We start from the raw sequence: 16,914 nt of genomic DNA, 5'->3' as shown, positions 1-16,914 counted from the left end.
GTCGGGAACTAAGATATGGTTCTTCTTCAAATGTTCCAGCTGTGGAAATTCCCCACACCCTATGGTGGAAATAGAAAGTTCATCAGACATACTGAAAGATTATTAATTGTTTCTGGTCTTTTAGAGTAATGATTGAGAATTGAACAACAAAAATAACAAGGTACAACTATCCATCATCATATCTATTCTTCATTTTCAACAATGATAGTTCTGTCCAGTTTCAAGAAAATACAGCAAATCAACAGGACACCTCACATCTGACATTACCTTATAATAATTAAATGAATAATTTGAACCAAGTTGATCAATGTTACATGTCCTTAAAGGATCAGTGTGTTTTGGGGAGAAACTAGAAACAAAGAAAACATTGATCATATCCAGTTCTATTCACTCATAAACCTTCAAACCAGCCAGACAGATTTGCTTAATCTGGTAACGGCATGTGTATGGAAATTAAATGGTCACCACGTGCTTAAAAAGACTGACATGCTTATGTTATAACCTTAGACTAGCTGGGAGAACTGCTTTCATCTAGAAGTCAAACCATGTTAAATTGTGTTCTCTCAAAGATTTTCAGATCTATTCCACAAACAACTGTTCCTGGCCATTTTGATATGTCTCTGAGACCAAACAAAAACTAAACTGGCTTTAAAGAAGGAAATATAATTAACAAAGCAACGGCACAAGTTCACTGATTGAATGTAACCATCAAAAATATTCAATGTTTCAGCCATACATATTGTTTTACAATCACTCTCACAACTGATCAATCACTAAGTTATGACTTACAAATATTAAAACTTGGGCAATGCATAAATTCAAATCAAATAAATAACACTTCAAGAAAGAAAAAAAGTAAAGCCAGATAAATAAAATGTTGAATTTTCAGTAGGTTGTTTTATATAAAATTATGCAGGCTCTCAAGAAGCAATACTTAAGTACATGTTAATAATAAAATGTTCACTATGATTCTCTTTAAATTGTTTTTAATTAATTTTTGACTGCAATATTCTCCAAGGAAGGATAACATTTTTTGAGTCATACAGAAGGCAACATGGTTTTATCACCATAAGGATAATTTCAAACATAAAGAAAAAACATGTGGTTCTGCAATGACAAGAGTTAGATCAGAAGATTGAGCAAAATATAAAAAGCAGTGAATGACCAAAAATTAATAAAGGAAGAAAAGTTCGAGTATGAGAAAAAGCTAACCAGAAATATCAAAACAGATGCAGAATTTCCATAAGTTTTCAAAACAGAAAAAATGTTAGAGTGTTGGTCTCAGAGAAAGCCAAACTTGAGGACTAATAATGGAAAGTTAGGAAATAGCAGATGAATTTAACAGGCAGACTATAGGAGTGAGGCTGGAAAAGCACAGCAGGTCATCCCAGGAGCAGGTATGTCAACATTTTGAGCCGAAATCCTTCATCGGGACTCAGCTCCTCAGATGCTGTCTGACCTGCTGTGCTTTTCCAGCCTCACATCTTTAGTTTCTGGTTTCAAGCATCTGCAGTTCTTACTGTCTCCAGAGTTTAAAAACATTTTGCATGAGTCTTCACTATAGAAGATACAAGTAGTATTCCAGGAGAAGCGATACATGAGAAAATGAAGGGGAAAGGAGAAGCCTGGGAAAATCATGATCACCAGAGAAGTGGGACTGAATGATTTGTCAGAGCTGCAGATTGACAAGTGCCTGGGTCCTAATGAAATTCATCCTGGAGTCTTAATTGAAGCATCTAGTTTAAAACTTGTGCATTACTTTTAATTTTAGAAACTCCTTTCGTTCTGGGACTGTCTCATTAGTGTGAAAGACAACAAATGCAACTCCTTTACTCAAAAGTGGAAGGACACAGAAAGTAGGAGGCTAAGCCTGTTTGCTGAACGTTTGTTGTACAGAAAACGTTAAAAGCTATTATTAAAAAAGACACAGCAGACATTCAGATAAGTTCAAAGTAATCAGGCAGAGTCAGTATGGTTTTGAGAAGTAAAAATCATTTCACCAATCTATTAGAGTTCTTTCAGAAAGTAACCATGTGCTATTGATAAAGGAAAACTGCTGAATGTACTGTACTTAGGATTTCAAGAAAGATTGGATAAGGTGCCCAAAAGGTTATTGTGGAAAATAAAAGGTCATGATGTAGGAGGAGTAGAATATTGACATGGTTAGATTATTAGTAGACTAACACAAAGCAGTGATAAATATTATTCAATCGTTTTCATCTCGGCAAGATGAACCAGAGGTGTGCTCCAGGAATTGGTATTGGGTCTTCAACCGTTTACTATACAAATTCAATACAGATTTGAAGATAGGAGGTGTGGTTAGCAAGTTGGCAGATGACATCAAAAACTGGTGGTGTAGTGGTCAGTGAAGAAGCACCGTGGAGTATAACAGGATCTCGATCATATGGGCCAATGGGCCAAGGAGTGGCAGATGGAGTTTAATCTAGATAAATGTGAGGTGTTAGATTTTGATAGGGTAAATCAGTGCAGGACTTACGCACCTAATGGTAAGGAGCTGGGGAGTGTTGCTGAACAAAGAGATCTTGGAGCACAGGCTCATATTTCCTTGAAAGTGGAGTTGCAGGTAGACAGGGTGGTGAAGAAGGCATTTGGTATGCTTGCCTTTTTGGGCAGTGCACTGAGTATATGAGACGGGAGGTCATGTTGCGGCTGTACAGGACATTGGTTAGGCTACTTTCAGAATACTGTATTCAATTCTGGTCTTCCTGCTGTGGGAAATATGTTGTTAAACTTGAATGGGTTCAGAAAAGACTTACAATGATTTTTCCGAGGTTAGAGGGTTTGAGCCATAGAGAGAAGCTGAATAGGCTCAGGCTATTTTCCCTGGAGTGTTGGAGGCTGAAGGATGACTTTATAAAAATTTATAAAATCATGAGGGGTATGGATAGGGTGAAAAACCAAGATCTTTTCACCAGAGTGGGGGAGATCAAGACGAGAGGGCATAGGTTTAAGATGAGAGAGGTATAATTTAAAGGGGAGGTAAGGGGCAACGTTTTCAAATAGAGTGTTGTGTAAATGGAATGGCCTACCAGAGGACGTGGTATAGACTGGTACAATTACACCATTTAAAAGGCATCTAGATGGGTACATCAATAGGAGGGGTTTCAAGGGGTATGAGTCAAAAGCTGGCAAATGGGACTAGATTAATTTAGGATATCAGATCAGAATGGACGAGTTGGGCCAAAAGGTTTGTTTCCATGTTGTATGAATATATGACTCTATGACATCAATTAAACATAAGATCCTGAGAGGACTTGATGGGGTAGATAACAGAACAATATTTCCTCTCATCTCACAGACTCAAACTATGGATATGAGGGGGGGGAAAACTCAGATGGTAATCAATGTGTGGAATTCTATACCCTATTTGGATCACTGAATTGAGTTGAGGCTGTGTTGAATGGATTTTTACAGAAGCAGTCAACAGTTATGGGAAACTGACAAGAAATTGAACTGAGGCAATGAACAAATCAGTCCTGATCTTACTGAATACATCACAGGATTGAAAGGCTGAATGCTATTCCTCTGGTCCTAGATGATGAGGTGAGAATGATTACCCTTTACATCAGGCAGAATTTGATTGAGTATATCACTAAGAAGCCCTAGCAAACTGGGAATCAATGAGAATCAAGGAGAAAACTATCCAGTGATAGGAATCATTGCTAGTACAAAGGAATACAGTTGTGTTTGCTGAAGGTCGATCATCTGAATCCCAGGGCATCACTGCAGGTATTCCTCCGAGTCTTAAGTTCCAACCAGCTTCAGTTTCTTCACCTTCCCTCCTTCATAAGGTCAGAAACAGGGATGCTGTCCAGTGATTACACAATGAGTAGGACCATTCATGGCTCTTCAGATAATAAAGCAGTCCGTATTCACCTGCAGCAAGGTGTGGACCACATCTAACATTGGGCTGGTAAGCAGCAAGTAACACTGTGCCACACAAGGGCCAGGCAATGATCATCTCCAAGAAGACAGAATCTATCAATCATCCCTTGATGTTCAAATGAATTACCACTGCTGAATCTTACACAATCCACATCCAGGGAGTTAACCCACCTTTAACAGCACCTTCCAAACCTGTGAATTCCACCATCTAGAAGTACCAGAGCTGCAGACACATGAGAACAGCATCACCTGCAAGTTCCCCTCCAAGCCACTCACCGTCCTGACTTGGAACTATCGCACTATTCCATCACTGTTGTTAGGTCAAAATCTTGGAAACCCCTCCCTAGCCGCACTATGGGTGTACCTACAAATCAAGAACTGTACTGTTTCAAAAGAGCTCACCATCACCTTCCTTAGGTCAATCAGAAATGGGCAATAATGCTGGCCTAATCAATGATGTTCATATCCCATTAATTTCTTTGGAAAGGCCCATATTCCTCAATAATTCCCATTCGCCTTCGATGGTATGCTATGTATGTTGGTTACCATAAAAACAGTCACTTTCCCTTCAGAGTGGAGTAACATAATGAAAACCAAGAAAGAAGAACAAGAGAAAACCTCCTCTGAGAGAAATTAAAAACAAAACAGGAGTTTGACATTCAGGAGACATGTTAGAAGAACACAGGGGCTGCAATCTTACTTTGCCATCATCATATGGAGTAACCGGAGATCAATTTAGAAACTAAGTAAATGGGAGAGGACTGCCATCTTCTTAAACTATTCCCTCAAATGGTCACTACGAAATAATGTATTAAACAAATTGTTTAATCCCAATGCCTCTCACTTTTTAAAGCTTTTTAAAGCATTACACATGGTATTTAATGCTCATCAGCTCATGCTGTGGACTTGTCCCATTTGAGAAACAACTTATCTATTTACGTTCCTTTGTGTTTGTAAGTGCTATTTCTTCTTGAGTGGCTTCCAGAGTGATCTCATGTCAAGTTATTCATCATAATGTCTGCCTCTTTAAGAAACATACCAAAACCGTCACAGGTACAGCAGAGGCTTCCATTCTACACCACTACTGCTGGTTGGCTCTGATAGTAAGAGGCAAAACCCTGGATCAGACCTCAAGGATGGAACAAAGGTAATTTTTTTTCATTTAGCAAAATTACTCCGTGGCGCCTGCTCTAACAGTAATTGGTCCTTCTGGAATCAATTAAAATTTGCCGTCTTGACTGAAGAACCCTCTGTGGACCTGGGTCCCACGGCACCCCATGGAGATCTTAGAGGCAGAATCTTCAGGACTTTGTTCCCTCTCACATTTATTTGTTCTCATGCCTCTGCGGCAAGTTCTAATTTAATTGAGGCCGTTACCAAAAGAAAAATGCCTCTTTGTTCTTTGGCTTGTACCATTGGACCCGTTCAAGTTTATGGAGTTTCATTACAGTGTACTACTCACTGGGGAATGCATGCACAGTTTGTGGCTTCTCTCAGTATTCTTGTTCACTGTCAAATAGGCATTTTCTACACACATGCTGACTCAAATACCAAACACACAAGTCTGGGTGCACAATGAATGAGATAGTAAGTTCACAGAAATAGTCATTATCTTTAGATCACTGTGTCATTTCAACTGAGATCACATGACTTGCTTATCTGGCTCAAAAGTCCAGAAATATGTTCTTAGGCAAAAGATAACAACAATTCTTGAACTAGTATGCTGTATCTAAGCAACATTCCTCTGGAAATATATGCTCAGGAATTTCTGCTAAATATTGGTCTTGACAGCAACTCAATCCTACACATCCTCTATCAAACAATATCAGAAGTTTTTAAAAATAGAAGAACCCCACCAACAGGCACTATTTTTGGTTCAATGTCAGGGACTATGTTCCTATCTTCATAGCAATTTACCACATGTCTTTCTGCCCTTCCTGAACCCCATTGACATCAGTGACGAATTCCACAGTTTCAAGAAGATCCTAAAAGCAATATGGCAAAGGGAATCTACAGAGAACAAAATCAGCCCCACTGAGATGAATCTCAAGCCCCTGTATCTCCTTGTTTGTAGCTGTGTCAAATTGAAATTAACAATAAATTATTAAAAACTGAAAGAACTGCGGATGCTGTAAATTAGGGACAAAAACAGAAATTGCTGGAAAAGCTCAGTAGGTCTGGCAGCATCTGTGAAGGAAAAAAAGAGTTAATGTTTCAGGTCCAGTCAGGAAGGGTCATCGGACCCGAAACGTTTATTTTTTCCTTCACAGATGCTGCCAGGCCTGCTGAGCTTTTCCAGTAACTTTGCTTTTGTAGGTAAATTATTCAATGATGCTCATCATTGCCATCTTTGCAGTTGTGACATGCCTGCTGGAGACATAGGCAAATAGCTCTGGTTTTCTGCCACTTTGCCATCCCTTTAGACCCTGGCTTCCCCCTGCTGTAAGCTCTAGCTCAGGTGTGCCACATGAATGACTGGCTTCCAGTTCAGATGTTAGCATTTGTCCAATTTGAGATTGTTTTCTTGCTCTGTCTTGCTGAGCTCTTAGCTTGTTTTGTCTCTACTGCGTAGTTATTCTCCAGTGACAGCGAACAAAGTCAGCCGAACTAGCTGAATCTCAGTTCAGCAACCTGCAAACACCTTTAGACAAATATCCAAAAGGACTGGGCAAATTGGCAATCAAGCTTCAAAAGTTTTCAAGATAACGAAAGGTGAGGCTGGATGAACACAGCAGGCCAAGCAGCATCTCAGGAGCACAAAAGCTGACGTTTCGGGCCTAGACCCTTCATCAGAGAGGCTTTTGTGCTCCTGAGATGCTGCTGGGCCTGCTGTGTTCATCCAGCCTCACATTTCGGTATCTTGGATTCTCCAGCATCTGCAGTTCCCATTATTACTTCAAAAGTTTTCAGATGGCTTTCACATTAAGGGAAAAAAAAACAGGAATCTCCATAATTACCAATCAAAAATATTTCAAAAATAGGCACGCTTGTCCAAACAAGCTTCCTTTACTTCAAAGGCTAGTTTGTTACCCCTTGAAATTACAGTACTAGCTAATACAGTTCAAGACTTTTGTAATCTTCAGGATGAAGTTGCCAAAAAAGGCAAGGGTAGACAGTCAAAATTGACAGCGAAAGTCTACATGGTCAAATTAATTTGCAGATGAGAAATGATAGCAGAAATAAGAACAGATCAGATTCTTAAACAATCATCATGAAAAGAAACTAGAATCTGTTGTCAGACAGTCAATGGGTTTTAGTTATTAAACGACTTCTTATGGTTATTGAGAATAAAGGAACATGATGGCCCTGTGGCATTATAGGTGAACTGTTAATCTAGAGACCCAGGTTATGTTCTGGGGACCACGTTTCAAATCCCACCATGGCAGATGAGATTTTAATAGCCAAATCAGTCATGGTCAAAGTGCTATACCTAAGCATTTTTGCATGTCCAAGCAGCTGCTAGGGCCTTGGCAGCTTAAGACTGTCGATCTACTTCGAATAATTCCCTTTCATCTCATTTCCAAATCAATCTTGCCTAGTTTCCTAGACGGATTTGCATCCTTCATTCATTTTGCAATGTCACAAGGGAGAATAATCTTTACAAACATTCATGTTTTCATTCTCAGGGGAACTGTGCAGCAAAAATATCCTTATACAAACTGATCCATGAAATAAAGTAATGTCATTGTCTCCTTCCTCAGCCGCATTGTGGGCCTATGCACATTTCAAGGACGTCAGCAGGTGACCACCAGCAGTTACAACCTGTGAAGGAATAAAGAGAATTCTTGCTCTTCCATCCTTCTAGCAACAAGAGAGATTTTCCTCGCTCCTGCCACCATCAGAAATTTGAAAATATATTGTAGCTGCTAATTGTCCATTAATAGATTAAAGATGCCTCAACACCCATAACCAGACTTCGGAATTCTCACTGACCTCATGAATTAAATGAAAGATTGGGACATAGCACATCAACAGACGTCCTTTAGACAAAGTGTTAATGCAAATATTCATCAGTAATTCAATGAAAGCGGCAATGTCCAGGCTTCAGATGAGCCACATAACTCTTGGACAAATTTAAATGAAAGGAAGCTTGCAACAAATTCAGTCACAAAACTTCCCATTTATGGAGTATTCTCACCTACCTACAAAAGACAAATCCTTCACAGACAACCATCTGAATCCTCACTTAGAATCTCTGCAGTTTAGTTCTTAGCAAGTCCTGCAGGAGTGATGTTGCCAATTCACCAACATGACGTTAAGATCCACATACATGATTTTTACTATAGAAAATGTTGCTGATCTTATTAGTTGAGTGGAACATTAAAATAAGTTTATTTTTCTGTCTTTCATGAAATTTTTTTGCCCACTATTATTTAGTCTTGAGGAGGTAGCTGGAGAGGTGATGGATTCATTGGCTGTGATCTTCCAAAATTGACAGGAGTTTGTAAGATCTTAATGATTTGGCAAACCACAAATGTCTACTTAAGAAAAGGAGGGAGATAGAAAGCAGGAAATAATAGGCCAATTAGCTTAACATGATGTCATGAGTAAAATGCTGCATTTTACCATTAGGGAACAGTAGTTGAAAATCTAGGAAATCATAATGCAAGGCAGACAACATCTCTCCTTTCAAGGAAAATGGTGTTTGACAAATGCATTAGTGTTCTCTGGGGATTTAACAAGCAGTATGGACAAAGGAGAACAAGCAGATTTAAAATAGTGTATTTGGAATTCCAAAAGGCATTGATTAAGGTATCTCATCAAAGATTATTACACAAGAGTCCACAATATTGATGGTGTTAAATAAGCATGGATAGATGAATGCCTAATATCAGGGTAAAAAAGACATTTCCAAGCTGGCAAACTGTAACAGTGGGCTGTCACAGGGATCAGTGCTTGATCCTCAAATATTTACAACTGTATAAGTGTCTTGGATGAAGTAACCATGTACTGAGGCCAAATTTTCTGGTGATACAAAGATAGTTTGGAAAGCAAGTTGCACAGAAGACAAGGAAGGTAAGCAAGCAGATACAGCAGATGGTAAAGAAGCAAATCATATTTTGACATCGAGAGCCAAAGGATTCAAGCACAAGAGCAGGATGTCTTACTGCAATTGTACACAGCCATGATGAGGCCACACCTAAAGAACTGTGCGCAGTTTTGCTCCCCTTACCTGAGATAGGGTGCTCTGGTTATGCAGGGAGTGCAACAAAGCTTTACCTAATACGGCAGGAGTGGCACAAGAAGAGAAACTGTATTGGTTAGGACTATATTTACTGGAGTTTAAAAGAATAAGAGATATCATTGTGCAGACTTGATGGGCTAAATGACCTCTTTCCACAAAATAGGGATTCTATGATTCCATGACTTGACAGGGTAAATGCAGGCAGAATGCTGCTGATGACCAGAGAGTCCAGGATCACAGTCTGAGGATACTGGGTCGGCTATTTAGGACTGAAATGAGAGACATTTATTCACCCAATCAGTGATGAACCTATGGGATTCTCTACCACAGAAAGCGGTTGAGGCTAAAGCATCAATGTTTTCTAGAAGAAGTTAGATGTAGTTCTTAGAGCTAAAGGGACAAAAGGCCATGAGTAGAAAGTGGGAACAGGTTCCTGAGTGGGATGATCACCTGCAACCAGACTGAATGACAGAGTAGGCTAGAAGGGCCGAATGGCTTATACCTTTCTCTGTGTAACTTGTACACGACAATCTTCCACAGACAGCAAAATGATAACGCCCACATTATATTCATTAGTGAGTTTGATTGAGGAATAATCATTGGCCAGGACCTGATGGAAATCTCACCTGCTCTTCTACATTCCTTCAAAATCTGATCACCATGGTGTAACAACCAGTTACAATGAATCAAGTAACATTTCTTCAATCCGCTGAACAACTCAAAAGAAAAGGTTCTGAGTGAAGATAGAGATAACACAGTGCGGAGCTGCTGCAACACACACCCCTGGGTGACACGTCCTTACACTCGGTCTCCCCCAGTGTCACAATGACACCACCCATAAACTGGAGGAGCAACACCTCATATTCCGCCTACAGCCCGATGGCCTACACGTGGAATTCACCAGTTTTAAAATCTCCCCACCCCCGGCCTCATCTCACGTTCAACCCTCCCTCTCATCCCCGCCTCTTTGACCAGACACAAACCTGTCCATCTTCTCTCCCACCTATCCACCCGTCCCATCCCACTGACCAATCCCCACCACTCCCTACCTGCAGTCACCTATCACCATCCCACCTACCTGCCCCAGCTCCACCCCTCCTCTCTCTACTTATTTCCCAGCTCCCTTCCCCCTCCCCATTTCTGAAGAAGGGTCCTGAGCCGAAACGTCAGCTTTCCTGCTCCTCTGACGCTGCCTGGCCTGCTGTGTTCTTCCAGCTCCACACCGTGTTATCTCTGACTCCAGCATCTGCAGCTCTTGCTATCTGAGTGAAGACAGTGTCGGTAAACTCTAGAAGCTGTCAGCTGTCAAAAGAAGTAGAATTGCAAAGCTCAGACTTGAATTGGCAATGCCACTACCTAACTCCTAAGTCTGAAATGCAAAATTGCCTTGGGTGACAGTAAAGTGCAGACAAGAATCAACTTAGTTTAACACAGTGAAATTTACATGCATTATTCTATCAATTAAATGTGACGTGGTATGACATTGAGAGAGATCTCATTCTTTTGGTCTGCACACAGCTTTAGGAACTGATGTATAATACATAAAATATATTGTATAAGTCATGTAGGAGACCTAACCGATACTCTTGTCTTGAAAAAAATTGAAAACAGATTATCTGGGCATTATCACAGAATAATCTATTGGAGATTGCTATGAAAATATTGGTCACCATGTTTCATCCATATAACAGTGGTCGAACTTCAGAATTTGTCCATTGGTGGAAAGCACTTTGGAGCATCTTGACATTGTGAAAGGGGATGTATGAATGCCTTTTTTTCCTTTGAAGATTTATGAAACCAATCTAACTGAAATATAGAAATAACCCAATGCTCTTTCGCTTTCTCCAGTTATGACAGATGTGGTTTACAGTGGCATGCAAGACAGCACTGGGAAATAAACTGAATGTATAAACCAATAACAAACATCATGCCTCTGAGTTAACATTTTGGGTCCGGTAACCCTTCCTCAGAACTCAGAAGTAGCAAGAACTGCAAATGTTGGAGTCAGAGATACACAGCATGGAGCTGGAGGAACACAGCAGGCCAGGCAACATCAGAGGAGGAGGAAAGTTGATGTTTCGGGTCAGGGCCCAGAAGTGCCCTGACCCGAAACATCAACTTTCCTGCTCCTCTGATGCTGCCTGGCCCACTGTGTTCCACCAGCTCCGCACTGTGTCATCCCTTCTTCAGAATTTCCTCAGTTCTGAGGATGGGTCACCAGCCCCAAACATTAACTCTGATTTATTTTCTTCACAGATGCTGCTAGACCTGCTGCGCTTTTCCAGCGACTTCTGTTTTTGTTCCTGATTTACAGCATCTACAGTTCTTCTGGTTTTTATCATGACCCTGAGCTTTGTTCATAAAACACAGATGCAAGTTGTAGATCAATAGGCCTCCCATTACACAAAGCTCCATCAAACCTATATAAAAGAAATAAATATATACTGCCATTGAAAGCAGAGAACTATTTGTTGGAACAAACTATTTGTAATGAAAGCAACATAAGCATCAAGATTATGTGAGTTTCGAACAAGTTGTAATCAAGATTTTTGGATTAAGAGAAACATATGTTGACAACGATTTTCTGGTCAGATCAGGAGAAAAGCAGATTGCATGAAGTTGTAAGAATCATTTCAAGTTTTAATATTACCATTTATGTGACTGTATTTTAAGTGAATTGTGTTAGAACCCGGTTTATGATTCTTGCATATTCTGAGGAAATTAGATCAAAGTTCAGAAGCCTGAGCAATAACCATGACAGAGATTTATCACTAAAATATTGATCAAAGTGCACGCAAGTTGATTATTCCAAATGCATATGCATGATTACTTAAAGCTGCCTGGGTGGTGTACCATTGCTGGATTCCATGGAAGAGGACAGGAAAGATTTAATCACCTGTTCCAGTGGGATCCTGCTCTTGGCCACCTTTGGTGAGGGACAAGGTAGAACCTGGTTACCTGGCTAGAGTGAATAGACAGAGAAAGGAGAGAGAGAGAGAGAGAGAGAGAAAGGAGAGAGAGAGAGAGAGAGACATATTGTATTCCGTTCCCAAATCCCTTCTGGCTGCTAAACAAAGAGTAGCGATGCCAAAAGCCTGGAGGCACAGCATTCTTAAGCAACAAATGGGTGTATAAGCTCAACAAGACCCATGTTGGGGAAAAGAAAATAATCCTTAAAAATTATTAAATAATCCCTCACTGAATAAATACTTGATTCTCTTCCGGACAATACTGCTCTACTACAGACTGGTTCTAAATAAATACTCATGAGATGTTGCCGCGTGGTCCATTTTGAGATAAAATGAGCCTGATAGGGGGAGAATCAGGGAGGGAGGGATTGTCCTTTTTAAGTTACAGAGTCAACAATACAGACGAGACCAATTAAGTGAAAAGTTCTCTTTTGTTTTTAAGAAAAGATATTATCGAAATAAAAGGAATTTCAGAACCATTTGGCACTGGATACAGGCAAGGAGAATCTATTAATAGATTTACCAGTTCTTCACATTTAACAATCAATCCAAATAAACATTCCCAGTGAGAATTAAGTTACTGAAAACATTCTCTTTTTTGCTCATTTGTAGCTGGCAAGGAAAGTTTCCCAGGAAAATGTCTGCGACTGTGTACAAAAAAAAGCATATAAGTCAAAATGTAAGATAACATATAACCTTTAATCATGACGACATGTGGGTTTAATGAATTGCTCCATTTTAATTTAAGCTTTGCTGTCCATTTATACGTTATTAACGTAAACTGTTAGATGCAAGAGAAGCCAGTTTGAAAATAAATTCAAATTATGTCGTGTTTCTCAACGATATTTAAATCTAGCTTTTTTTCATGCATACTAGGATTTTTAGTTTAACCCAAAATTGAAAAAAAAATTCAACTAAGAATTGCTGACAAGTTTATTTCAAACATGGACTGGATGGGATGCTGTTTATATATCACACAGCTCATATTTTTAAAAAATTAAACATTTGCAAACTCCACATTAAGAGTACAGAAGATCATACAGCAATAGAAAAACTATCTTCCTCTACTGGGCAAAAGAAACCCCACTTATTCATGAGAAAATATTTAAAACTCATTCATTTTTAACTTAAAGCTTCATTCTGAAGAAAATAACACTTCTTGATCTCAAAACTGTATCAAATGTTAATGTTAATAACAGTTCTAAATTATCCGGCACAGTCATTCCACCACATGAAATGTATTTCCAGATTCAGTCATGTTGCTTCAATGAATATTGAATAAGTCCAATCAAAGTACCTTCAAAGAAGCAAAAGAGTTCAAAATAAATCATGAAACTTTATTTGAAAAGAGTATTTTTCTAAACAAGCTACATTTTTCTCTGTTTATTTTGTCTTTTTGCTGGTCCGGCATTTTCATTTTAATGTAAATAGACAAAGAATACTGTGCATTGGAAAATCACTTTTTCTGATGTCTGACTGATTCTTGGAATAAAAATGGAATTGTGGTTACTCATATAATATACTTGTTGTGGTGGATCAGAAAACCTTTTCGTCAAAGAAGCTCATTCCAGAAAACAGCCTGCCAAGAGCGTGGGAGTGATTTCACTTTGTAAATTTCTTACGATGTTTAAAAATTGCTAAGGTGGGTGCCACATGACAGGCAAAAAGCAAAGTAATGAGATGCAGACAAGTACAACAAAACCTGGCTACAGGAAAAACAATCCTTTCAAGGCAAAGCAAATAAACAAAATTAATTAATTAATAGGTTGGCTTGTTTCAACAAATCAGAATAGTTCCCAAACCGGTTTCAATTTGATTTGACAATGCCCACACAAAAGCAAGTTATACTCAAAAATAATTACTCAAATTGACATAACCATTTCACTAATCTTTAAGTATAAAATATGTTCTTGCTGTACTAATGTGCTTTTGAGCCTTCTGGATTTTAATATTTATGCCATTCAACCATCATTTCCATACAACATTTGAGAAGCAATATAACAACAGCAATTTTAATTTATACAATACTTCACATGTAGAGATATTAGGGGAGAGATATTAGGGGAGGAGGTCAAAGATTTGTTCAATGAGGCAGGCTTTAAACAGTGTCCGAAAGAAGGAAAGGAACACAAAGGTTAGGGAGGGAAATTCAGATTATGAAAAACACGGCAGTCAGTGGTTCAATGCTGAACACCACTTCTGCAAAATAGGCCAGAGCTGGAAAAAGGTAGAGCCCACACACAGTGTGGTAGAGATTTGAAAACAAGAATGATGGAAACTGAGGCATTTACTGGACTGAGAACAAATGTCAGCCAGCAAGCAGAGAGAGAACAGGACTCGGTACAAGTATGGCAACAGCAGAGTTTTGGACAAACTCAGGTTTATAAAACTGGGAGGTCAACGCAGGACAGTATTGGACTAGACAAGTCTAGAGGTAAACAGAACATCAATGGGGGTTTCAGCTGATAAGTGAAGGTAGATATGTGGGTGGACAATTTTTATGACTTGATGCTGAAATATTGAAGCAGAAAGCTCACCTCAGAATCAAATAGAGTACCAAAGCTATGAAAGATCTTGTTCAGCCACAACAACCAGGAAGAGGGATGAAGCCAGTGATTGGAGTTTGTGGTGGGGTCCACAAAAAATGGCTTTGTTTCTCATGATACTTAATTAGAGAAGCCCTTTGCTCATCCAATGGTGGAAATCAGACAAGCAAGTCAGCAAATTAAAAGGGGCTGGAAAGGCAAGTTGGATAATGGGGTGGAGCGGGGAAGCAGTAAAGCTAGGTGTCAGCAGCTTGCACTTGGAAGATAACATCACACTTGTCCATTAGCAATAAGTGGATGCAAAAGAAGAAAGGGCCAAAAATTAATTCCAGAGGGTTTGAAAGACATTAACAAGTATCAGTGGGAATAGAAGCCACTGGTGATGTTTTCCACCTAGGCGGATAATCCCAACCATCTGGACAATGCAGGGGTGTTGGAGGAAATTCTTTAGATCAACTGTTTTGAAGGCTGCAGACAAGTAGAGAGGAATGAGGAGGGAGTGTGCGTCACATTCCCATAGGTTATTGTGACCCGGATAAGGGTTGCTTAAGGGCTGTGAAGGCATTCAAACATAGAGCTGCTGGAAAGATTAACATTGATCTGGGAGGCAACAAAAAGTATAGGCCAAGGACATCCAACCCCAGCACTGGAATGAGGTGTCCAGAGCCAATATCCAGGTACAAATGCTTCAAAATATAATTAAAGCTGTAACAATCTGACATATTTTGCAAAGTTGCAACCGTTCAGTGGGCTAAGCCCACAGGCACACACCATAAACAAAATTCTCTTTGACTGTTCAGCCAGCCTCAATCACATAGCGCTGGACTTGTCTCCTGCGCTATCATGTTTAAAATCTCCTACACCGATTATCACCCGTGAACCAGGCATAGTCTAAGTGGAGGATGACATCAAGTTCTGTTCGAATGTCATATAGAGCAAAGTTTAATGCTAACTACCTACGATTACACACACACAGTGAAGAGGTTGTGGAACGGCTCCTAAACTGAGCCATCATGACAAGAGGCTGGGAAGGATCAGAAAAGGCCAATGCAGGAGGAAGCAACAGGTCAACGAATTGCCGTCCAAAAGGTGGATAATGCAGTCAAAGATCATAAACAAAGAAAGCTCCGATTTTCTCATTATGCGGCGATACACCCTCAAGTTTTGGAAAACACTAATGCACAGCAGACGGCTGTGAAAGTCTCCTGAACTAGCGGGGCATCGACAACACTCCACCTGTATTGCAAATTTCTCACTCAAAAGACAGCAAAGCATAGTCCTGATGTAAGTATTTAGCATTTTGAAGAAGTAGACAGCTGCAGATTGGCGACGGCTTACTGTTGCCACATGCTGCTACTTTCGCTGATACCTCCTTGCGATTTAAGTCGTTCACCGCCAACAGAAATACCAAGCTCTCAGGACTACAGAATATGGATTTTTTTTTAGGAATGCCATTTTGGGAATCAATTCAGATCCCGGTTTAGTGCCCTGATCTCCGCCAACGAATATCAGTTCCCAAAGGCAAGAAAATATTGTACTCACGTTCCCAGGACTTCTTTGAACTCGTACGCCACTTTAATTTCCTCTTTCTTTTTCCATGTTTTGTCCATCTCTCCTAAAGGCATCCTCTCCTGTATATTTTCAGAGAGAGTGCAGCTCCTTCCACTGTAAAAACAGGGAGGAGGAGAAGAATGATATTAGATTTACTTTGCATAGGCAAAAAAAATGCGCCTCAAAAGCAGCAACAGCGGTTCAGCCAAAGATCAAGTCTAGATTTCAATTAACAAAGCCTAACGCAATACAGGAAAAGAAAAACACTTGACAGGATCAGGCTTGCTATTAGAGATATGCACAAAATGATCATTCTCTTTTAAAAGACCAAGCAGATTAGAAACGTCAAGAATAGTACCAGACAAACAGGATCCGTGCTCATCAAATAAAAAAGACAAACCCAAACAAAGTGTAAAAGCTGCTCCGTCGCTGACCTCGAGTTGTGAGTGTCTGGTGCACGGTGTGAAAGCTTGCAGCCTGGTCCCTCTGTATGCCCAGCTCCCCTCTCTGTGAACCCAGCTCTGGGTCTATAGGAGACTCTGCACAGCACTCGCTACATACAGCTCCTGCACTCGGTGCTGCCGCATTGACGTCAGCTCCACACCGAGGTGGGCGGGGCATGACTGCCCATCTCCACCAATCAGAGACAAAAGAAGGGGCGCTGCCCCCGGTGGCAGCTCGGCCAATAGTGAGCCGAGTGAGGCGCGGGCTGACCAATAGCAAAGAGCAAGGAGGCAGCGGGCGCCCGAGTGAAATC

At 40.1% G+C, this 16,914-nt stretch overlaps 1 protein-coding gene across 3 annotated transcripts in view; it reads right to left on the bottom strand.

The window, feature by feature from the left end:
* Positions 1-16,914, bottom strand: part of LOC125460414 (calcium/calmodulin-dependent protein kinase type 1) — a 203,082-nt gene that overhangs the window by 167,847 nt on the left and 18,321 nt on the right. The window contains exons 1-2 of one of the 3 annotated variants that reach the window (XM_048547883.2): positions 16,558-16,742; positions 16,149-16,271 (exon numbers count right to left, since the gene is read on the bottom strand). In XM_048547883.2, coding sequence (XP_048403840.1) covers positions 16,149-16,231 — 83 coding nt within the window. In that variant the 5' untranslated portion in view covers positions 16,232-16,271; positions 16,558-16,742. Of the gene's footprint in view, positions 1-16,148; positions 16,272-16,557; positions 16,743-16,914 lie in introns of those variants that run through there. The other 2 variants (XM_048547882.2, XM_048547881.2) reach the window with 2 other exon arrangements.

The sequence above is a fragment of the Stegostoma tigrinum genome, chromosome 11 (assembly GCF_030684315.1).
Source record: "Stegostoma tigrinum isolate sSteTig4 chromosome 11, sSteTig4.hap1, whole genome shotgun sequence".
Lineage (NCBI taxonomy): Eukaryota > Metazoa > Chordata > Chondrichthyes > Orectolobiformes > Stegostomatidae > Stegostoma > Stegostoma tigrinum.
Note: the sequence above shows the minus strand (reverse complement) of the source record. Positions and strands in the feature narration are given on the sequence as shown.